Here is a 25,264-nt window from a genome sequence, read left to right on the forward strand (position 1 = left end):
TAATTATCAGCTTGTTCAATCTCTTATAATCTATACACATTCTCCAGGTGTTTTCCTTCTTTCTCCTAAGCACCACAGGTGCACCCCAAGATGATTTACTTGGACAGATTTGACCCATCCTCAAATAATCTTCAAATTGTTTGGCCAACTCATCTTCCTCAGCTTGGCTCATTCTGTAAGGTGGAATACTAACAGGGTGAGCACCAGGAACTAGGTCAATACGATGATCTACTGCCCTTTCAGGTGGTAAGTCTGATGATAGTTCCTTAGGAAATACATCTTGAAACAAATCAAGTATCTTCTTTAATTCTTTGCTTTCAAACACACTTAATTCATTAGCATCCATAGTAGGTATGAGAAATGAAGAAAGTACAATCAACACACAATGAAAAGCAGTATACAAAGAAGAACCCATTATATTATCAAAATCAATTGTATGTACAAGAGGTCCCTGAGAGGGATGTATAAAATCACCTAAGATACTATACTGGGTGTTCCTATGTTCAAAAGAAAAAGTATGACTAGACCAATCTATCTGGACTTGAAGAGTCTTAAACTACTCAATCCCTAATAACAAGTCTACATGCTCTAGATGCATAATATAGCATTCCAGAGTATCTTCGTAGTCCTGAATCCGGATCAGTAGCGTCTCCACCTTTCGATCCCATACTTGCCGACCCGCAAGTAGGCGTACTTCATAGATATGATCGCTAAGTGTTGTGTCAAGACCCAATTTCTGCACAAGTTTGTAATTAACAAAATTGTGTGAGCTGCCAAGGTCTAGAAGATATAGCCATTCACTTCTCCATAAACTCGGAGAAGATCATGCACACCAAAAACTTTAGAGTCGAACAGACAATCACAACATGAACTAGGGCGAGAAAGTACAGTAACTGACGTACCTGTCAAAGACAACTGGTTAGTTGCCTTTGGCTTGGGTCCTGCGTTGGTCTTTGCACCTTTTTGCTTCGGGCACTCGTTACGCATATGTTCTTTTTCTTCGCAGATAAAACATCGTCCCTCCTTCTTGAGCTTCAAAGCCTTAAGGAGACGTTTTTTCTTTGCTTGGGTCGAAGTTGAATTCTTCGAAGGTTAGTCTGAAGACTTTCCTTCTGTCGTGCTAGCCATCAGTATGAAGAACTTCCTTTTGTGCTTGTTCCCCTACTTGGTAACGGGTTTAAACTTAGAAGAGATCATTGTATCATCATAGATACAAGCGGAATGAATGGCCTCATCCAAAGTTTAGCATTTGTTGTTTTTAACCTGTAAACAGTACGAGTCGGATAAACCGGCTACAAAGAAACCCAAAAGAGTGGTGGAATCCATCTTCGTAGCTTTCATCTGCAAGTCCCTAAATTTTTGAAGGTAGACCTCATAAGTGGGTTCTGTGAGGTCATGGTCAAAGTAGCAAACTGGGCAACAATATTATGTTCATCCTCTTTCTTGAGGAATTCTTTCTTGAAGACTTCTTCGAACACCAACGCAAAGCTTTGCTTGAGAGGAAACCTGCTGCTAATTGAATCTTTTTGCCATCGTCATATGGATAAAACAGAAAATGGACTTGCCACTTACGTAGCCAAGTGTCCACTATCTCCTTAGTACGCTGCTTTTACTCGCCCCTAAACTGTTCTAAAGTAATATTGGGGCCTAAAGCAGATACCAAAGTATCCATACCCGAAAGAGTAGATAGGATAGTGGTCAACAAAGAGATAGAGTTCTGTAAAGCCTGTATCTGCGCGGCAATTTGTGCTTGACGTTCCGAGGAAGAAGCTTCGAGAGCAACTTTAAACTCTTGGAAATCTGATTTTGAAACAAAATCGTCGAAAAGATCGCCATCAATAGCTCGCAAGTCTTCACGTTTGGGAATGGGCTCCAACTCAGATTCTTAGGTCGACATCTTGAAGAAGGCAAGAGGAGAGAAAATATTTATTGTGCACAAGGAGAGTGCTAGAGAGCTTGAGAGAGGTGTGGCAAGAAGCCTACTTAAGGGAAATTTATAGGCTTCCCCAAAAGCTTACTTAGCTTTTGCTTTTGTGTTTTTTTTTGTAATATATATATATATATATATATATATATATATATATATATATATATATATATATATATAGTCAGAATATGCAGCGGAAATGATAACCAAACTTGGGTAGACAAGAGCAAGTAGACTGCAGAAAATAATCAGCACAAGAAACACAGAGAGATAGGTGCGTAAACTCTTCTCTATACACAAGATCCCGGAAATACTGAATGAGGAAGTGGTGGGGGCTGAGGGGCAATATATACAACTCCTAGAGGACAGTCGGCCAGCAGCAGAGGGTGCCCACGACTGGAGAAAAACCCCACGACTGCATAAATGCAGTCGGCCAGCAGCCTGATGCCCACGACTGGTGCAAAAGCAGTCGGCCAGTAGCCCTGATGCCCACGCCTGAAGAAGATCCAGTCGGCCAGCATTGGGGTGCTCCTGGCATCATCTGGCAGCCCTCCCACCACTAGGAAAAAATGGAAAAAATAGGGAAAAAAATACGAGGAGTGTGGAAAAATGATATACGGGCGGGCACACCCACAACAGAGGCCCTGGTGTATACAAATAGACAGGAGATGACTTCTAACACCCCCTCTCAGCTCATGGCTGTGAAACCAACCCAAGGGAGCTGGAGTGCCGCCTGAGCGTAGCCTGAGGTAGAGACTTCGTGAAGAGGTCCGCCGCATTGTCCTCCGTCGAACAATAAAGTAGCAAGATGTCACCCGCCAAGATCTTCTCACGTACAAAGTGATACTGTATCTCTATATGCTTGGTCCGAGCATGGAAAACCGGGTTCCGAGCAATAGCTATACAACTCTGGTTATCACACTGGATCACTGTGGGCTCCCTCTGTGGAAACCCAATCTCGCCTAGCAGCCTCCGCAGCCATACAACCTCACAAGCAGCACCACAAGCAGCCCGATACTCTGCCTCTGTCGAAGAAAGGGCAATAGTTGGCTGCTTCTTGCTGCTCCAAGAAACTGCTCCTGAGCCGAGGGTAAAAGTGTATCCTGAAGTAGATCTCCTCGTGTCTGGATCTCCTCCCCAATCTGAGTCACTCCAACCTTGGAGCTTGACTCCATTCCCTCCTGTGTAAAAGAGTCCCAAATCCTTCGTACTCTGCAGATACCGCAAGATCCGCAATCCTGCGTCCCAACGAGTCTTCAATGGCGTCTGCATAAAAGAGCTCAACAACCCCACGGAGAAGCTCAAGTCCAATCTGGTGTTCAGCAACCAGATCAATGAACCAACCAACTTCCGGTACTGCAAGGCATCAACTGGCTCACAAGGATCTGTAACGGTTAACTTTGTGTTCGGGTCCATCGGCGAAGTAATAGGCTTGCAGTTCTCCATCCCAAAGGCCTCAAGCAACTCATGAACATACCGCTGCTGAGAGACAAAAAACCCCCTCTGGGTCTGCCAGATCTCCAATCCCAAGAAGAAGTGGAGTAAGCCTAAATCGGTCATCTCAAACTCCTTTGACAAGGCAGCCTTCGTCACTCCAATGTGCTCCACATGACCGCCGGTGAGAATGAGATCATCCACATAAAGGATGATAAGTGTGACCATGCCGCGTTCCCGAAAGAGATACAGGTTCGGATCTGCAACCGATCTCTGAAATCCAGTCCGAATAAAGAAGGAATCAATCTTCTGATTCCAAGCCCTGGGAGCCTGCTTAAGACCATACAGGCTGCTCAACGTACACCTCCTCCTGCAGGTCACCATTAAGGAACGCAGATTTTACATCCATCTGGTACACGGGCCACCTCTGAGAAGAAGCAAGGACAAGAACGGTCCGAACCGTGGTCATCCGCGCTGTCAGTGCAAAGGTATCCTCGTAGTCGATGCCTGGCCGCTGAGCATAACCTTTAGCCACAAGCCTGGCTTTGTGTTTGTCCACCGACCCATCAAACGCGTACTTGGTCTTAAAGACCCATTTGACACCAATGACTGACCGCTTCGACGGTCTCGGTACCAACTCCCAAGTGTTGTTCTTCTCAATGGCATCAAGTTCCACCTGCATGGCTTTCCTTCAAGTATCCTGTGAAAGGGCTTCCTTTACGGAAGTGGGCTCTTTGTCCCGCATGATACGAGACATCAAAGCATAGTTCACCTGAAGAAGCTCCGCCGTGTTTCTTTTATCTCGGACTCGATGTGATCTTCGAGGGCCGTCCTCTGTGGTCCACTCGGAGGGTAGCTCCGTGACACTGCACTCCCGAAGGATGTCTAACAACCACCTAGGTACTCGAACAGATCGTGGAGCCTCCTGTGATCGCGGGGGCTCAACTCCAGTTGCGGGCTCAACCTCCTGTGATGACTGAGGTGGATCAACTGGAGTAGTAGACTGGGAATCATCATCAGACTCCTCTGGATCTCCAAGAAGTGGCGGCTCCTCGACAGTGGATGCTGGAACATGCTCGTCAAAGACCACATCCCAGCTGACAACAATCTCGTTCCTCTCTGGATCATACAACCTTCCCTTGGAAAGAGAGTTATACCCCACAAATACCAGCTTGCGGGGCTTGGAGTCAAGCTTCCCCCTCTGCTTCTTCGGAATATGTACATACGCATCACTCCCAAAGACACGGAAGTGCGAGACATTGGGTTTCCTGCCAAAATATGTCTCAAATGGAGTCATATGGGGTACAGAAGTCGTCGGAGAGCGGTTAATGGTATGGACAGCTGTTGCCACAGCCTCACCCCAAAGTGGACGAGGAAGATCACGATGCTCCAGTATGGTCCTCGCCATCTCCACCACAGTCCTGTTCTTACGTTCAACAACTCCATTCTCCGAAGGCGATCCGGTATTGGCCAATTCCCTCTTGATGCCATGATCTGCACAAAACCGGAAAAATACAGTCGAGGAGAATTCACCTCCTTTGTCAGCCCTGAGAGTCTTGACCTGAAATCCAGACTCTCTCCACCATCACGTGCCAATCCTTGAACCGAGCAAAAGCCTGGTCCTTCTGGGAAAGAAAGTAGACCCACGTGAATCTGGTACAATCATCAACAAGCAGCATGAAGTAGAGAGACCCTCCCAAGGATGGTATCTGTTGTGGTCCACACAAGTCAGTGTGAATCAACTCCAATGGTTTCGAAGCCCGCCTGGAAGCCTGCTTCGGAAAGGATTCCCTGTGCTGCTTACCACGTATGCAAGAACTGCAGCGTCCTTGCCTATTACCAACATCTGGCAAGCCAACCACCATCTGGTCCCGGAAGGCGCGCCGCAAAGCATCCACACTTAAGTGGCCAAACCGAAAGTGCCACAAATCTCCGACCTGAGAGCCTGTCAGTGAGGAGAGTGCAGAGAGCTTGTAGATGCCATTCTCCACACCGCCTTCCCAAACAACTTTGCCTGTCTCACGGTCCCTTAGAGCAACTGAATGCTCCTCAAATTCCACCCGAAAGCCAGTCTTGCATACCTCATGCACTGAAACCCAGAGCAGGGACATAAAGAACACGAGAAGCATGCTTGCCCCCCTTGCCGTCGGGAATAATCTCCATCCGGTCCTCACTATGAATCGGAATAGTGGAGTTATCGCCAATAAAGATACGACCTGACTGCCGTTTCAGATCCAGAAAGAAGTCACGGGATGGAGTCATGTGCCTGGAAGCACCACTGTCGAGAATCCATTCCCGGGTATCCTTCGCGGTGAAGCCAACTGCCTCCTCGCTCGAAGATGATGAAGCATCGGAGTCCACCATCTCCAAGTGCACAAATGCCGGAGTCTTCGCAGCTGAGGCTGAGGAATCAGCACTCTTCCCTGTCCACTTAGGGCACTTCCTCCAATAGTGGCCTTTCTCGCCACAATCATTACAAGATCTTTCGACCTTCAGCTTCTCTCGTTCTGGATCAGGCTTCTTCTCGGAAGACTTCTCCAATGAAGCCTTCCCTTTGCCCTTGTTGGTATTCCGGCCTTTCGACCGTTGGCCAGTTAAGGCCTCCGAACCTCCGCCGTGAGGAGGGTTCGTGAAACGTTCCTCCTGGTCCAAGACCATTGGCACAAGCTCCTCTCAAGTAATGGTGCTGAGCCTGCCACTCATGATCAACGAGGAATAGAAAGCCGAATACTGACCAGGCAAGTGGGAAAGTAACGTGATGGCCATATCTTCGGATGATATCTCTTTCCTAGCTTGAAGGACTTCCTGCTGAAGGGCCTGCAGCTTGTTAATGTGTTCCCGCATCGTCGAAGACTTTGCAGGGTTCATAACCCGCATCTGCACTTCCAAGGATATCCGCTTCATGGGTGACACCCTGTTGTACAAAGAAGCCAAGTGCTCCCATATGCCTCTCGCCAGCGTCATGTGCTTCACATGGTTGATCACCTGTGGTGTGCAATTGAGGAAAATAAACGACCGGACCCTGGCGTTGACACGGTCCCACATGTGTGCCTGTGCCTCTCGGTCCTTCCTCGTCGATAATAACTCCCCTTCCTCAGCTTCCGGCCGTGGCACCCCAACGATAATAAAATCAGCAAGGTCTTATGACTCCAGAACTGACTCCATCATGACCTTCCAGATGCCGTAATTGGACCCGTCCAACTGACGATCCACTTGGAACGTGGGGAGAGTCGGAATCTTCACGTGCTTCTCAGCCATCTCTAGTAAATCTGCCATCGCGGAGAGTAACCTGAAAGGGTGGGTGGGTGGGAAAAAAATCTGAAAATCTGCAAGTGGCTGTCCAGCACCTTTGCCCGCCTTCCTCTTGCACCTTCTCTTCCCGTTCAGCCCGAAACAGTCCACCAATCAGCAACCTGTTGCTCCCCCTCTTGCTCAGAAAAACGCCCAAGATCTCCTAGAGCCTAGGGCTCTGATACCATATCAGAATATGCAACGGAAATGATAACCAAACTTGGGTAGACAAGAGCAAGTAGACTGCAAAAAATAATCAGCACAAGAAACACAGAGAGATAGGTGTGTAAACTCTTCTCTATACACAAGATCCCGGAAATTCTGAATGAGGAAGTGGTGGGGGCTGAGGGGCAATATATACAACTCCTAGAGGGCAGTCGGCCAGCAGCAGAGAGTGCCCACGACTGGAGAAAAACCCCACGACTGCGTAAATGCAGTTGGCCAGCAGCCTGATGCCCACGACTGGTGCAAAAGCAGTCGGCCAGCAGCCCTGATGCCCACGCCTGAAAAAGATCCAATCGGCCAACATTGGGGGCTCCTGGCAGCCCTCCCACCACTAGGAAAAAATGGGAAAAATAGGAAAAAAATACGTGCAGTGTGGAAAAATGATATACGGGCGGGCACACCCACAACAGAGGCCCTGGTGTATACAAATAGACAAGAGATGACTTCTAACATATATATATATATATATATATTCTGTTTTCTTTAAAAAAAACACTTATAAAGCCACACTTGGGTTTTTTAAACCCTTTCACTAAGGTTCAACAAAAAAAAACAATAACAAAAGCAAGGACAAACGTGGCGTGGGTTTTTGGTTTTTCTTTCGAAAGCTAAAAAAAACCTTACCCAACGCTTGATTTCCGCGTTTTTCTACAACGCCGACAAGCCACCTTGCGCCCGCTTTCCAGCCATCCGTACGCCTCCATGATTATGAGGACCTACCGCCCGTGCACAGAACTAGCCGCCTGCTTACGTGCGCCTGCATAATGGCCGCCTGCGCTCGAATTTGGGCCGCATGTACTCTGCTGGCACCTCCACGTATGTACCTGGCCGTAACCGCCTGCTTGGCGTACCTAGTTGCCTGCACATCCACCTGGGCGCTTGTGCCTGCCTGCGCTTGGTGTTGCCGCCTGTGTATCCAACCAGCCTGCGCAAAAGCAATCTCTTGCCTACATACAAAAGCAATCGCCCGCTTGCGCCTGCACACATACTTGGCCGACCTGGGCGTACATATGGCCACCTGCCCTGGTTACGTGTACCAGTCCACCAACAACTGCCTGTGTGTACCACCCGCCCTGGCTGCGCACAAAGGCTTCAGGGCTGCGCTACAACACTCTGACGTCACCTCTCTCTCTCTCTCTCTCTCTCTCTCTCTCTCTCTCTCACGAACAGCCAATTGGCTTTTTCCTCTTTTCTCTCTCTTCTTAATGTTCATACAATTGCAAGAAACACGTCTAGCCCTTCTTCTTTGCAAAGCAAACAACCCATACAAGACCACAATCTTCATCACGGGTTCCTACAATGCAAAAGCAACATATTGAATCTGAAAAACAGCAGTATACTCAGAAAAACAGCAATTTTCTCGAACTCATACCTTTTCATAGACCTCATCTTCTCTACCTACCGACTTGCTCGTTCTCGAGGCTTACTCTGATACCACTATCAAATCCCCATAGGATCTCCTCGTAGAACGCTCCTGGTACAAGACTCGAAACCTGCAAACAAACCAAACAAACATCAAGGGTGTGCAAGCCTAACTCACCTCCCAACCTTGACAGCCGTGGGCAAGCCCACAAGTCTTGGCTGTCCCCACCGAGCCACAAGCTGAGCTAACCAGATGGACGTACCGACCAATCTCTATCTCGTGACGTCCCATACCGCCACGAAGCTACCTTCGCGGGCCTCGAGACTGCTGCCAACCTTGGCTGCATAAAGCAGGTACACGTCTGCACTAGATCCAAGCTCCTCACCATAGAGCTCTCACAAAGACACGCGAGCCTCTATATACTAATGACTAACCTTGGCCACCCTTTTATAGGCTCTTGGCCGGTCATCGGACGTCCACACTTGGGCGCCCGCCCGTTAGTCTATCCCTAACTCAGCTCGCCAATCAGCCTGCCTAGCTCCAAGCTTCCCCAAACCTCGAAGCTAGTCTTGTGTGCGTGTAGCACACGTTAGATACACACTGTGCACATGACAATTCATTACTGGCATAGCAAGTTAAGAATGCAATAATGTTATATGATCTGGTAACAGAGAAAAAGGAAGGAAAATGTTACCATATTGTTGTAACTTCTGATCATGCACCGCATATAGATAATTGGAGGCTCCGCCCATCATGGATTCCACTAGTGACAATGGGTGGAAACCCCCCCGCACCCCCCCCCTCCGAATTCTTATATTCCAAAAAAAGGTATTTACAGTAACAAGTAACAAGCTTTGAGGGTACCATGCACCACATTTCCAAGTACAAAAAATGAAACAAAACAAAACAAATGTCCCTACTGAAGCACTCAGCAAGGAAGAGAGAACCACCACCCAAGCCACTTAGCAAGGGGAGAACTCCATAGCTTCACACCATATCCGGTTTGGATCTTTCAAGCATGGCCCAATCTCACATAGACTCCTGTGTGGATCTCTCAAGCCATGCCCAGCCTCACACTAGAACAAGGATGCTGTAAACGGAAGGACAATTGTACACGGAAAATCTTATCAATCATGAAATTTGAAAATACACATAAGCATGCCACATAAAACAAGATAACAAATCTGCACAGTACACCACACTAAGGGCCAGAAGATGGGCTGACCTCACCTCCCCCCCCTTTATGGTTAGATTACCAAAAAGGAGTCTGCTTCCAAAATACAACTTCACGGGTGCCCAGGGATTCTCCAATGGCTAGCGCCTGTCTCTTCCAGTACAATATGAAAGCAAAACTAAAACACATGCAGAATTTGTTGATGATCCTCAGCAAAAGAGAGCATTCCCAACATAAAGCATATGCAGGACAACCATGGACAGCCCATAGAACCTCCCACATCAGCCCGGGACAGCTCTGCATCTTCATCTTCCTTCTATTTGGCTCATAGAACTAATCGACCAACCTTGTAGGGCTGTTAGCAACAGTCTACCAGCTCTCAGTAGGCACAGAAAGGGTCGATTGGCAACAGCACACATACCAGAAGGTCTCCGATCAGCAAAGGATCACTCTCCCTCCAGTCGACAACAGCTTTTAAGAGCTGTAAACAGTCGGCCAGCAGCAGGAAAAGCTCCTATGAGTAGTCGACCAACTTCTCCCATACCCCTGGATGGTTTCCGTCGCAATGGAAGGTGGAAAAAGGCTGCCAACAGATGCAAAACTGGTAAACCAGCTCCCATGCACCCAGAAAAGCAGGCGCCTACCATAAATCTGGAGTTCTTCCCAGTAATAGAGCCTCCCCACTGAAAATAGCTTAATAGTGTGCTTTTCTGGTCCAGAAGGGGGAGCCTACTATCAGTTGGTTCAAATCAAGTCCGGTGCGCACCTTATGGCTGCCACATGTATTAAAATAGTCCTACCCAGTGTGTATCTTATAAGTTGTCAGCCACTTATAAGTGTGTGTGAACCTGCACCGATAATTATTAGTATGTGAAACTATAAAGCTGTAAATTGGATTTTTGGGGACACTTACCACATGCAAAACACATGTAGACCACCTGTCAGTCCCAAACAGGTGTGCACATACACGTCCACAGGGTGCCCAAGCGTCCCCGGCCCCATGGACAACACAAGCAAAAATCCCAAGCATTGTCCAAGCAAACAATACAAGTCACTCCAAAGATAAAATCAAGGTCATGCATACACATGAGTCACATTTGTCTAGAGATTTGGGGAAAGCCCACAAGATGAAGATTCAAAGTGTGAACATGGATTAGATGCAAGGAAGATCTGTTAAGGAACACAAGGTGGTAGACACCTGTGTTAGGTCAGGGTTTGGCACCGAATATGTTTGGATGGCTTATACAGCTTTTTCAGGTTCAAAGATCGACCACGGAAAATTAGTTTTGTGGATTTTTATTGATTTATATGGCTTTATAAGGTTTATGAGTGTATGTGTACACACACTCACTAAAGTTGGGCAGCCAGGACAATAAAAAGCAGGGCGCTTTCTTTTGGGTAGTTATTTTTATGGCTGGGACACTAAAAGTGGCTAATTTTTATCATTTATAGCTTTTTCGCTAAAGAAAGCAGAAGTTTTGGTATTATTAGCCAAGGCAGAGCTGTGTGAGAACAGTTTTTTGTCCAGCCCTAAAAAGGGAATATCTGGGCTTTATTGGTTTTATTTGGAATTTTTGTCTTTGCTGCTGGCTGCCCAGCACTTCCTCATACTATATATAGGTTAGCCTCATCATTCATCATGGTGTGTACTTCTTGACCATATCAGGTACCATTTGCTGTTGCTATTGCTGCTGCCAACGCACATACCACATTGATTTATCGTCATCGCCTGACAATACAGAACCTCAGCGTTTACTACTGGCCACACCTTGGGACAGCAGCCCACTCTCTGCTACAGGCCACCGTGGGACAGCAGCCCTCCCTGCTACATTCAGTACATCAGTGTTACATATCTGTTCGTGAGACAGCAACCCTCTCTGCTACACATTCAGTACATCAGCGTTACATTTCTGTTCGTGGGACAGCAATCCTCTCTACTACAGTAGAGCATATCAGCGTTTTATCTACAGCTCATGGGACACCAGCCCTCTCTGCTACATAGAGCACTTTAGCGTTTTTTCTCAGCTCACACCAACGGGACAGCAGCCCACTCTTTGCTACAGTACAGGACATCATCGTTTTATCATCAACTCTCTCTAGGACAGCAGCCCACTCTCTGCTACATCACACCATTGGGACGGCAGCCCACTCTGCTTTTCTTCACCATCGATAGCACTTGGGACAGCAGCCCTCTCTGCTCTTCACCACCCGTCAGGTACGCAGCACCCTTGTCACCAAAGCTTGCAACACTACCCCACTCGGGACTGCATCCCTCTCTGCTCTTCATCTACCACCTCCAGTACCGCAGCACCCTTGTCACCAGAGCCTGCATCACCTCATCTTCCGCTGCCACTCCACCTCGGAGTGCCTCTGCATCCACCGACGCGAGCCTTCGACACCGACCACCTCTCGGAGTGCTTTGCCTCACATCGACGCGAGCCTTCGTCACCAACCATGCTTCAACTCCAACATCATCTCTGCTTCTGCACTAGTCTACTACTCAGAGTCACCTCACATCAGAGGGCTCTTGTACATATGTTCACTCACCATTATACATAGATTCACTCACCTGTTTCATGCTGTTCTGCTGTGTTGTTTTGCTATGATCTCTCGTACATCTGGTCCTTTCATCCTTTTTCCCTCACATGGTATCAGAGCTATTGTGAGCAAAGGGATTGAATACCTCGAGAGCACACAACATGGATCGCCTACCCGCACTCCCAGAGGACCAATTCTTCTCACCTAAAGTTGATTCTCCAAACTCTAAACACAAGGAATGGCACTTCTTACTCAGTGGACCTTTGCCATCACGATCACCCTCTCTGACTTTATCAGATTTTGGGGGATACATTCCTTCTGCCAATGTGTTAGTGTGGGACCCTGGCATCATCCATCATCTTCTCTCATGGTTTCCTTTTTGGCCTGAGAGGGGATGTGTGAAAACAGCTTTTTGTCCAACTCTAAAAGGGGAATTTACTGGGCTTTATTGGTTTTATTTGGGATTTTTGTCTTTGCTGCTGGCCGACCAGCACTCTCTCATACTATATATAGGTTATCCTCATCATTCATCATGGTGTACCACTTCTTGACCATATCAGGAACCATTTGCTGTTGCTATTGCTGCTACCGGCGCACACACCACATTGCTTTATCATCATCGCCTGACAGTACAACACCTCAGCATTTACTACTGGCCACACCTTGGGACAGCAGCCCACTCTCTGCTACAGGCCACACCGAGGGACAGCAGCCCCCTCTGCTACATTCAGTACATCAGCGTTACATATCTGTTCGTGGGACAGCAGCCCTCTCTGCTACATTCAGTACATCAGCGTTACATATCTGTTCGTGGGACAGCAGCCCTCTCTGCTACAGTAGAGCATATCAGCGTTTTATCTACAGATCATGGGACAGCAGCACCCTTGTCCCCAGAGCCTGCATCACCTCATCTTCCGCTGCCACTACACCTCGGAGTGCCTCTGCATCCACCAACACGAACCTTCGACACCGACCACCTCTCGGAGTGCTTTGCCTCACATCGACGTGAGCCCTCGTCATCGACTGTGCTTCAGCTCCGACATCGTCTCTGCTTCTGCACTCGTCTACTACTCAGAGTCACCTCACATCAGAGGGCTATTGTATATATAGATTCACAGTTCACTCACCATTATATATAGATTCACAGTTCACTCACCTATTTCATGCTGTGTTGTTTTGCGCTGATCTCTCGTACATCTGGTCCTTTCGTCCTTTTGCCCTCACAAGAGCTGCTTTTAGGAGGTCGATTCCTAAAAAGAGGGCTGCAAGGCTGAAGTGCATCTCTCACCTGGGGGGCGGAGGGGAGGACACATAGCAAGCCGGCTGGTTGCTTTTCCCTTTGGCTCTCTCTCTCTCTCTCTTGGACAGAGACATATCAGGTCGACTTGCTTTTCTAGGGCGGCTGACCAGCTCTTTATCATCTCTCTCTCTCTCTCTCTCTCTCTCTCTCTCTCTCTCTCATATACAAGAGGTCGCCTGCAGATAAGGCTCCCTATCCCTCGCCCAGAACTGAGGTACAGCAGCGTTTGCAATTTTCTCTCCATCGCTCTCATCTGGCCGCATATGTGGGGCTGTAATGGAGCTATTCCAGGGCTGATTTGTGGCTTTCTTTTGGAGCTGTTTTGACACGGAGTTCGGGACTGTTTTGGCAACGACTGGGCTGTTTTTATGGATTGTATATGAGCTGAAGTCATAGACTGTTTTGGACTGATCATGGACATGGAGTATTGGCTGGAAAAGCTTCATGTAGATCTCCATGCAAAGTCATGGAAATCTAGTGCTGAAGGCACCCACACCTTGGAAATCTTGTAAAAGCTTCTTTGAAGTAATAAAGGAGTTACCTATGGGGGGGCAACCGTTCCAACTCAATGTGGCGTTCTATTTATTGTCATGTTTTGCTTCCGCTACAGTTTTATATTTCTCTTGTGCAAAAGAAAAGTATTCTGTTGGATTTGTCTGTCTGTCTGTGTTAGCATATTCATCCCCATATTCTGCCCATGTATTGTGTCCACAATTGATCCCTTTTATGGCCCTTGGATGTGGGCTGGCCACCCCTATTTTTCCCCATTTTCCTGGTATTTTTCCCAGGTCAGGTGATGCTCTTCCAGTCGACCAGCTCCTATTTGTCCGGTCGGCCAGTTCTTTTGTTCCAGTCAGCCAGCCCTCGTGACCTATATATAGGTGGGCTAGCCTCTTCACTTTTCAGTAGTTTTCTCATCTTTTGTATCCCTCACTTATGAGACCTTTTATGTCTCTTGCTCGGGATTGCTTTCGTTGCAGTATATTCAGCTTTGTTGTTTCACATCTCTCTCTCTTACACATCTCAGATCAGCACACTCTAGTGCTTATCTTGCTTTCACTCTGTGCACTCTTTCATGGTATCATCGCTATAGGTTCAGAGTTCACTATGCTGCCCCCGTCTCTGCCCAGTTTTCAGCACCTTCTCTTCTTCGTTTTTTTTCTCAGTTCTGATGCTGGTCGGTCTGCTCTCTTCCATGCGCTTCACCATTGCAGATTTGTGGTCACTCTTCATCAGATTTGACCCCTAGGACTCCTGTACATCTGTCGGCCTGCTCTGTTTCAGGGCAGCAGTACTGTTTGTGCTGCGTTTCTTCATCTACAGGTTATTTGCAGCAATCAGTTTGCTGATTTGAGGCTCGATGGCATCCAGTACCTATGGAGGACACTTCTTTCTTCTGAGCTGTGTGTTTTTTTCCTTCTGAGATTGAGCCCAAGTTTTAGTCATGGCTGCCCTGACTACTCTTAATATGTTCTCTGAGTCTGCAAAGTTGGATGGCTCCAACTTTACTTTATGGAAGGTGAAGGTGAAATCTGCCTTGCGTGGAGTGGATCTCTGGGACTGGCTTGTTACAGCTACCAATGCCACCCCTCCCACCTTTTCTACTGTTGGTGTGACTCAGGCACAAATTGATGTTTGGCAAGCAAATGATCATCGTGTTTTTTCTCCTTTCTGATGTTGAATTGTCAAGATTCTATTCTCTCTCATGTGTGTGCAGTAGATGCTGCACATGAAGTTTGAAAGGCATTGCAGATCTTTACGAGATTAAGTCTCCGGTTCGGATTTTGGCTTTGGAAAAGTAGCTTATGGAATTTGTAAATTTCTGCCTTTCCATCTTTATCTGCTTTCATCTCGAAGATGAAAGATCTCCGAGATGTTTCTGGGCTGAGGTGACTTCTACTACTGTCTATATTCAAAACAAGTCTCCTACTGCTCTTCCAAATAAAACTCCATATGAGGCTTTCCATGGTGAGAAGCCCTTTGTTGTTCATTTGCGGGTATTTGGTTATTCAGCACATGTACACGTGCCTAAGGAGCATCGCTCCAAGTTGGGCTCGAAGTCTCAGCGCATGACTCTTCTCAAATATAGTTCTGTGTCCAAGGCATATCATCTATATGATCCGCAAGCCACCAAGTAGTTGTGAGCCGTGATGTGGTGTTCAACTAGACTCCAGCATCTTCTGAGGGGCGTGGTGAGCTTCTTCTTCCTTCGCCGCCTCCTCCTCCCCCTGCTTTTGTTACACATCCAGCTGTGGATTCTCAGTCAAATGATGATGATGACTCTGCTCCTCCTCCAACGAGTTCAAGCAGACCGGCGCCTAGATGGTATTTTCAAACAGTTCGTGATTCTACGTTACGAGAGCTTCCTTCTGCTCCTCCGTCGGGTTCTTTCAAGCGATCTTCCAAAGTTACAGGGAAACAAATTCATGAGGGCAATATGTTTGTTAACTATGCTCTTATGTCCTCTATTAATCATGGTCCTTCTCATCCCACTTCCGTGGACGAGGCTCTTTCACAAGAGCATTGGCATCATGCTATGCAGGCAGAGCTGGATGCTATTGAACGGAATGGCACTTGGATTTTGGTGCCTAGGCCACAGCAGCTTAAGGTGATTGGTGTGTGGTGGATCTTCAAAACAAAGTACCGATGGCCTAGATGACTACCATTCGAACCGTTCTTGCTCTTGCAGGACATCATAGATGGCCCGTATTCCAGATGAACGTCAAGTCGGCTTTCTTGAATGGAGAGCTTACACAAGAAGTATATGTTGATAAGTCACCGAGATTTGAAGTTCTAGGCAAACAGGACCAAGTGTACCAGCTGAAGAAAGCTTTGTATGGTCTGAAGCAGGCTCCGCAAGCTTGGTACCAACGGATTAATGAGTTCTTTTAGAAGTAGTATATTCAGCTTTGTTGCTTCATCTCTCTCTCTCTCTCTCTCTCTCTCTCTCTCTCTCTCTCTCTCTCTCTTGCACATCTCAAATCAACACACTCTAGTGCTTATCTTGCTTCCACTCTGTGCACTCTTTAAGTCTGGACCGATCTCATTACAAATACCTCTCTTGGCTGCTCTATTCGTTGCCTCACCATCAGCTAAGAGCATAATAACATTCTGTGGGCCAACTTTCTCAATACCTTGGGCCCACTCTTCCACAAGCTGATCTGCAGTTTTTCTTGTCCCATAAGCATCATGTGAGGAAATGAATTGCTTTCTTCCTCAAGATTAAGCAACCATGCCATGACTGGACCTTTTTCGAGTGTCACTCCAGCCATCTGCAATAAGTGACACTATTCTTTGCCCAACTTTCATGCACAGCTTCTAAAGCACATTCAATTGCAGCTTTCTCATTTGGCAACAAGGTGGTGCTTAGTGTCTCATAGGAAGGAGGCTTGTATGATGCGCCATACCGTGCAATCTCCTGGACCATTTCAATAAAATACGCGGACCTGGCAACATTAAATGCTACATGATCATGATAAAAGAACCTTGCAACAGCTGCATCTACCCTCTCTTTCTTGCAGGGATCGCAAGCTGCTCCCAAGGATTGCTGCTTGCCAGAGCTTGCACCCATAAGCTGCGAATCCTAAGAAAATGCAAAGCTCCCAAGTCCCCCATTCTCGAGTCCATCTCCCATGCTTACATCGTCCCCATGTCTAGTGAGGTAAGATGCATCAATTACTGGTTTCTTTCGAGCACATGCTTTCTCCTCTTCACTTGGGTACTTTGCCAAAATCTCTCTACCCATGTGTGGTCCCTGGACATTTGTTCACTTGCGCTTTTTCATTGTTAACATGGCATAGATGTGCTCTCACACAGTTGGCTCCTCCTGACTTCTCTTTGTTACATTGATTACATTTCCATCGTGTTGCACCTCTCTTAATCTCAAGGCCCGCGAGGGCAGCTTCGTGGCGGTATGGGACGTCACGAGGAGGAGATTGGTCGGTATGTCAACCTAGTTAGCTCAGCTCGTGGCTCGGTGGGGACAGCCAAGACTGTGGGTTCGCCCACGGCTATCATGGTTGGGAGGTGAGTCAGGCCTGCACCCCCTTGCTTGTTTGTTTGTTCGTTTCAAACTGAGAGAGTGAGAGAGAGAGAGAGAGAGGGAAAAGAGAGTAGCCTTGCTGCCTTGCCTTGGAAAGTAGGAGTCAAAATCTGGAGAGACTCCAGAGAGGAGCCGACTCGTGACTCAGAGCTCTCAAGCACGCATGCCGCACGGAGCTAGGAAGTACAGAGACGGGCGACAACACAGTACGCCTTTCAATGCTATCCACGGGCGGTCGGCGACAACAGGTATGCTTTTTCTTTTTTCTTTTTCCTAGCCAAACGTCAAAAATGTTCCCCAAGGGAGGAACGGCAACCACGCGTTCCATATACCCATTCCCCACGTTCCCCCACGTTCCCCCACACGTTCCCCAGCGATTCATTTCCCCATGCGCGTTCCACCCGGTTTAGGCATCTCAGCCTTGGGGGGATGCATTCTAAACGGCGTTCCCTTGCAACTATGCCATGTAGGGCAAGTTGCCAATTGGCTGGTCAGCCCACACTTACTTAACAATAGCTTGGGCATAGTTCTTATCGACATCTTCTTAAAGGGAGAAACACACGTCAAATCAAATGCAAAAATCAGCCCACTCGTTGTATTCATCATTTGCAACAATAAAACACATGCCCAATCCGTAGTGGTGGCCCTTCAGTCAGTTATTGAGACCCAATCTGGTGCATGGTGGAGTATCTCTAACCCTCCCTCCTTTTCTTGCGTAAAAGTAAAGAAGTGTTATGACTGCAAACTAACAAAAAGTTCCAAAAAGCTTCTGGGCATGTAAAAGAAACCATGAAGACATGGAGACAACACAACCCCAAGCAACCCCATCTAAGCTAACACAAGTGGAAAGCAACCTCCACAAGACCATCGACGCGCCACGGCCCACAAGTTATCACTTTCTACACCATATAGCAATGCGTTGTAGTACCAAGACAATGCAAAATTTGAAAGATCAGCACCCTTTGGATTTTGGAGGAGCTCATATCTACACACCATAAACAAAGGAGAGCACAACTCACGAAGGTTCGGGCAGCACAAAAGCATAGAATCATAAAACGGTTGTTTCCTAGCCAAAAAAGTAGAAACAATCTTTCCCTCAAATCACCATTTACATTTCTCATTTCCTGATTCTTCTCCAGATCATCTCCTCCCCCCCCCCCTCCTCTCCTTGCGGGCAGATTCTTCCTTCTAAGTTTTGATTTTCTCAAAAATTCCTCAATATCTCCTCCAAATTGTGATTCACCCAACATTTATCCTATATTTCTTTCCTTATTTCTATCTAATTTTACAATTTTACCTTTTGCGTATACTATATGAAGTTAAATGAAGCTAAAAACTTGTCGTTTCCTCATATTTTTGTTTCCTACTTTCATGTTGTTTCCATTGGGTAGACAACAATCATTTCCATTTATGCTTCATGCAACTATGCACAAAAGACAAGGAAATGGGTAGTGCTTGGAGATGAGCAAGCCCTTATTGGAGAATTCAAAAAGTCAATGCCAAGGCCCAATAAACTTCAGCCCCAAGTTATGCATGTGTACTAGGCTCCAGCAAGATTCTAAACTTATAAAACCCTTTTATCATTCCATTTTTGTTGATACACAGATTGAGTCCTCTTCCAGTCCTCATTGTATTCCGTCCATAGTTGCATAACGGCCATTGCAAGGCCTTACAATGAGGAAAAGCGGCATATTGGAAACAGCCCAAAAATGGCCAAAATATTAAGGTGCCCAAAGGCTAGGAAACGGTCGAGAAATGTTGCACAACGGCCATTTTCTTTGGTATTTTCCCCTCAATTTCATATTTACTCCCCAATTTAGCAATCCTCCAAATCTATTGTTCCTAGCCCCAACCAAAATTACCCCTTCAATTATTTCCACCCTCATTTTACATTTCCCAAAAGAAAAAAATTGTCCTCAAGTCCCCCCCTTAATTTTATATTTTTCTACCAATTTTACATTCACCCCAAAATTGTCATTTTCTTGCCTCTCCTATTTCCTAGATTTGAGCCGTTGTCATTTCCCTAAGGCCGGCCATTGCCATTTCCGTTTCCATTGCATGAATTATGATTCGCTCATATATCTCAAATTTGGCATCATCAAATCTCTCTCTCTCTCTCTCTCTCTCTCTCTCTCTCTCTCTCTCTCTCTCACACACACACACACACACACACATAAAAGATATGCATAAGTACAAAAGAAAAATCACCTGAAAATTTCTTGTTTTGTGCCACCACCAAAGGAGATCCTTCAAGCTGATCAAAGACAACGCAACATATAATTTCATAAGCAAATGAGGATATATCAATCTTTTCATGTTTCTCCATGAGAAAAATCTTCCCCAATAAAAAATCCTATGTGAAATCTGGATGGAATGGTCAACCATTTTAAGACCTCTATGTTCAGAAATGTATATGATGAATGATGCCCTTCTTTAGTTGGCATTACCGTGCATGAAAGAAGTCGGATGCAACAGCCATCAGGCTGCTCATCAACCCTGACAAGTAGGACCGGGCAGACCTCGAAATCAAAAAACTTCAGGCGATACACATAGCAACAGAAAGTATTCTCGTCTATGCGTTCTATTCGTTCTGCATCCAACACCGAATACTGGCTCGCAGGCAATCTCATGTACTCAGCTGCAAAATACGAAGACAAAAAAAAGGCATAGCAATCAACAGCGATAAGAAACAAAAATGACAGCTATACATGCCCATCAAATTTCATGAGTTGCCTGTGAGAGCAAAGTCCTTCAGACAAAATTCGCAGTGCTACATTACAGACTGCCTCGTTATTAGAGATGGCAGTCATATGTAGCTCATCTAATACTAACTCTACTACAGATGAGATGGTCAGCATTAGGCCTAGCCCTAACCCCAGAATTAACCCTAAATCTAGAACCCAGATTAAAAATGACACTGTTAAAGGAATCAAAACCCAAAATCTGCTGACTCTGTGCAAATCAAAACCCTAAAACTCCTGATGATATCAAAACCCTGCGCTGCATGAAGGAATCAACACCTGAAAACCCTAAAACCTAGATTGCCACCCAAAATTACCTATCAGAGGCCTTTAAAAAACAGGGAGGGTGACCCTCACCCAAAGTAAGAGTGTTGCAGTACCGAGAGGACGCTGGGCCTCTTCAATCAGGAGCCTCTCTCTGGCCTGGGCTTTGAAGCGAGCTCTGTGCTGCAGAGAAGAGGTGCTGCTGGATGAGCTTTCCTCGCTGGATGCTTCGGATAGCTTGGAGATCTGCGCAGACACGGTGCTAGTGTGAAGGCGAAATGCAGGCGGGCGCTGCCTCAAACCAAGCTGAAGAGGAGGGATTGCCCCCGGCAGAAAATTGTAGGAATGGCACGAAGGGAGATAGGTCAGAGTACTGGCCATCGAGCCAAGGGCTTCTAAGTTCTCCAACAAAACATTGTAACGTCTTCATTTTCCTCTTTATCTTCTAGTACACTAGTATGTGTATTGGCATCCACTCACTCGACGCATCTCTTGAACGGAAGAACCCTTGTCCCCATGAAGGACGGACTTCCCTTTCACGGGCCTTCAAAGGCTCCAAGGGAAACACCCCACTTAAGAAGTCCACTTACCGGTGTGTCCGTGTGCTCGCCCCAGATCCATACACGCATAAAGATACCCATGAAGCATATCCAAGTATCTCTAATTTGTGGTCATCAACACATAAACAATCATTAATATCCTGAGAACATAGGTGGATTCACTTAGCACTCGTTCCACCTAACCACATGCTCTAACCATGATAATGAATAGCGACCCCCAAGCTAGAGACCAATACAATCTCGCCCTAGTCTACACCCTCCAAGCGTGTGTGTCCCATATCATGTACCCCCATTCCTCACGACTCTCATTGGTACGCAGTGGTAGCTCCAGCCCTTAGGAGGCCCCTCTCCAAGGTAAAAGTACATAATCACGTTCACACACTAAGTAAATTGTCAAGCCCTCGTTACGTCCAGACATTGTACATATCATTATTCCCCTCCTAATGAGAGAAAGACTAGGAGACAAAATCTCAAGACCGTAGAAACAAGCCATGGATGTTCTTAGCTTCTTTGGGCTTGAGAGACCTCGATGTTCGACACACTTATAGTGTCCATCTGTTAATATCTATGAAAGAAGATAAATTCAAGAACATCATTACATCACAAATGTCTGGTTGTGTCAAAGTGGTTGTAGTACATGTAATAGAATGGCGGCTACACACTACCATCCACCCACATACAATATGTCTACACACTACCATCCACCCACATACAATATGTCTACAAAATCTTATTTAGGTGGCCTTTAATGCTTCATGCATGGCATGTATCAAACACGTACCTCAATTTGGTCTCCCAAAAAGACAACAACTGAATTTGATATAGGATTCGCATTGACCCATTCATCTCCTTTTCTAACTTGCAATCCTGCCACTTCATATTAACGCCGAAGTGAAGCAACATTCTCCCAAGTGTTGTCATCATCAACACAATCTCTCCACTTGGAAATTAACTTGTTCACAATAGAAACTCGCCTTACTTTTGTGTGCTAAGAAGCAAAAAGTTGAACTCTCTCAAGCACATTTAGGAATCGATCCCTCTCTTTATGAGACAAGGTGGCACTAAGCATCACCCCATTGACTCATCTTTAGTTATCTTCTGGTTTTGTAGGCTCCCTAGACTTAAAAAGCTAACGTCTTAGCTTCTCCCCCTAAAAATTGTGCCTCCCTAATCTCTTTTCATTGTCAGTGTACTCGTGAGAGGTCTTTTCTTCCCCATTGTTGTCCTCTTGATGATACTTGCAGTTCCCACTTTGCATGTCATAATCGACCTTCTTGCCCTATACTTTTAAGACTCATTTTCTAGATTTGAATCGCTCCCACCTTCTTGAGCCAAGTCCGACCGAAGGTGATTGGGTCTCACTTCTAATCTGACTTGATTAAAAAATGTAGACAACATAGTTATGTCACACACATTTATCTCCAAATCCTTAATTCTTCTCACCATTTTGACTAGACTAGTGTTATTGGAGAGCTTAATGAGATATGAGGTTGGCATTATCTTATGCTCCAAGTCCACGCATTTTTACCCATCTCCACTACATTCACAATCCACCACCATCCATATATGCATTAAGAGCTAACCTCTGAATAATCAACATGAGTAATCAACACATCCACCCACTAGAGCCTCTTCACACAATTCTATATCAGTTGCATTGCAAGCCTACCTTTCCTTTTGCCTTCTTTTTCCTCCTTCTTGTATAGGTGCTAACGGCCCTTATCCAATACTTTTGGAGAGATTTGGAGAAAATACCATAGCTTATCCAAAGATAAAGTTTAATTTTTGGTACTTAAGACCACCAAAGAGATCATAAGAGAAAAGCCACTATCCCATGGCAAAATCCTCTCACACTATCTTCCTCTTATCTTTATTCACCTTCTTATGCTTGGGCCCCTCATCTTCATGTTGGAATTAGGGTTGCAAGAAAGCACACAAAGCTTGGAGAAGAAGAAGCAAGAATGCACACAACACACAGTGTATTAGATTGTGTCAATGTACAAAGATAAGTTAGCCCTAGAATGATGGGTGTTTATACAAGCCGGGGGAAAAAACCTCCTAAGGAGGAAAAAAGTGCCCCGATGGTCCTAAGTGTGTTCACACACATCACTGCCTATATATATGGCAACAAATCCCCCCTGGGAGTGATGGTGTGAACGAGAGATGGCACTCATGTATAGGGAAGTGCCATGCCCGAAGTAGATCAGTCCACAAAGGGGAGCAAGCCCAAAGCTTTGCCGAAAGCTTCAAACTTCTCACGAGGAAGCGCCTTTGTGAAAAGATCGGCGAGGTTGTCCTGTGTTGGCACATATGCCAAGCTGATCTCTCATGCTGAGAGTCTCTCCCTGACATAGTGATAATGCACCTTAATGTGCTTTGTGCGAGCATGAAAACTGGGTTTCTCGCAACTGCCAATGCGCTCTGACTGTCAGTGTAGATAGAGGTGGCAGACTCCTGTCCAACACCCAAGTCAGCCCCACCATAAGCCTTTTGAGCCACACACACTCAACCGTAGCTGTGAAAGCTGCCCTGTACTCAGCTTCACAACTAGAAGTGGCCACAGTAGGTTGCTTCTTGCTCAACCAAGATATGCATGAGCTACCGAGCATGAAACAAAAACCACTTGTGGACACTCTTGTGTCATAGCAACTAGCCCAATCTGAGTCCGAAAAAGCATGTAAATCTGGCGGCAACAACAATCTCCCCTTGGGATAAAACAACCCAAGATGTATGGTGCCACTCATGTAACGAAAGATGCGTTTAACTGCCTTCCAATGCTGAGACCCTGGGCTATGCATAAACTTGCTCACCTGTGAGACTGCAAACTGAATGCCTGGCCTCGTAATGCATACATAAATGAGGCAACCAACAGCTGTCTGATAGAGTGTGACATCAAAGTGATCTCCAGCATCATGAAGACTCAACTTCAAACCTGTCTCCAGTAGCAATAGGCTTGCAGTCTTCAAGGTCAAATCTCAGCAACAATGTCTCAATATACTTTGTCTGGCACAAAGCAATACCTCCATCACATTGCCTGAATTGTATCCCCAAATAATGATGCAAATGCCCCAAATCTGACATCTCAAAAGAGGCATTCAAATCAGCCTTAAAATCAGCAATATGACTCTCATTTGGTCCTGTGAGCAGCATGTCATCGACATAGAGAGCAATGATTAAATGTACATCATCCACACGTTTAACATACAAAGTGCATTCTATTGGACTATTCTGAAAACCATGTGCAGTCAAATATGCATGTATCTTTTCATACTAAGCTCGTGGAGCTTGCTTTAAACCATACAAAGCCTTTTTCAACCTGCACACTTTGTTTTCCTGCCCTCTTTGAACAAAACCACGAGGCTGCGATACATACACCTCCTCATGCAAATCTCCATTCAAGAACGCAGTCTTTATGTCCAACTGATGTACATTCCAACCATTATGAGCTACCAAAGCACAAATGCTACGAATGGTAGTCATACGACAAGTGGGAGCAAATGTATCATCAAAATCAATGGCCTTTTCTTTAGCATAACCCTTTGCAACAAGTCTAGCCTTATAGCGATCAACACTGCCATCTGGCTTTCGTTTCAACTTAAAAACCCACTTACATCCAATGACCTTTTTACCAATAGTTTTTAGGCAAATCACACAAAGACCATGTACAATTCTTCATTATAGCATCATATTCACTTTGCATTGCAGCCAACCAATTTTCTGATTTTTGTGCCTCATCAAATGAAAGAGGTTCTTCCTCTTCACACATACTAGACACAGCCAAAGCATAACAATCTGATGCATAAGAGGCATGCTGAAAACCTGAATGAGTACGACTAGAAATAGGTGCATCAATTTTACTATCACGCAAGGTTTGCACCAGCCATTTAGGCATACCTTTAGCCTGCTCATTTTCAGCCCTATCCTCATAAATTACATCCTGTAAATCTGCATCAGAAATAGGCTGATCTATGATGTCGTTTGAAATCTGCATAGGCTGAATATTTGCCTCATTAAGGACTTACATTTGAATTCCCACAACCTGTAAACAGAGGCAACAACGTATCAAATACATCCCGTGAGCTCACACCTATCTCTTTGGTACATGATAACAAAGGCTGCACAGCATCTTCCACAAAAACAACATCTCGACTAATCAAGATATGCTTTGACTGCGGATGATACAATCTGTAACCCTTGCTCTCACCACTGTAACCAACAAAAAATGCATTTGACAGCCTTATCATCCAATTTTCTGCGTTGCATAGGCACTAAAGCATAGGCTAAGCAACCAAAGACACGCAAGTGACCAATAGAAGGCTTCCTGCCATGCCAAGCTTTGTATGGAGTAACAGACTGCAAGGCCTTAGTGGGACACCTGTTGAGTTGTTAACCTATGACGGACATC

At 45.9% G+C, this 25,264-nt stretch overlaps 1 protein-coding gene across 2 annotated transcripts in view; it reads right to left on the reverse strand.

Annotated features, from left to right (window-relative positions):
- The window catches only part of LOC147621247 (uncharacterized), a 31,376-nt gene extending 10,654 nt beyond the window's left edge, over positions 1 to 20,722 (reverse strand). Inside the window, exons 1-3 of one of the 2 annotated variants that reach the window (XM_086823955.1) lie at positions 20,416 to 20,722; positions 19,742 to 19,932; positions 19,503 to 19,548 (exon numbers count right to left, since the gene is read on the reverse strand). In XM_086823955.1, coding sequence (XP_086680081.1) covers positions 19,503 to 19,548; positions 19,742 to 19,932; positions 20,416 to 20,680 — 502 coding nt within the window. In that variant the 5' untranslated portion in view covers positions 20,681 to 20,722. The remainder of the gene's footprint in view (positions 1 to 19,502; positions 19,549 to 19,741; positions 19,933 to 20,415) is intronic. The other variant, XM_086823956.1, reaches the window with a different exon arrangement.
- Positions 20,723 to 25,264: the final 4,542 nt, after the last annotated feature.

The sequence above is a fragment of the Cibotium barometz genome, chromosome 30, assembly GCF_041138505.1.
Source record: "Cibotium barometz isolate CiBa-2024 chromosome 30, ASM4113850v1, whole genome shotgun sequence".
In the NCBI taxonomy this organism is placed as follows: domain Eukaryota; kingdom Viridiplantae; phylum Streptophyta; class Polypodiopsida; order Cyatheales; family Cibotiaceae; genus Cibotium; species Cibotium barometz.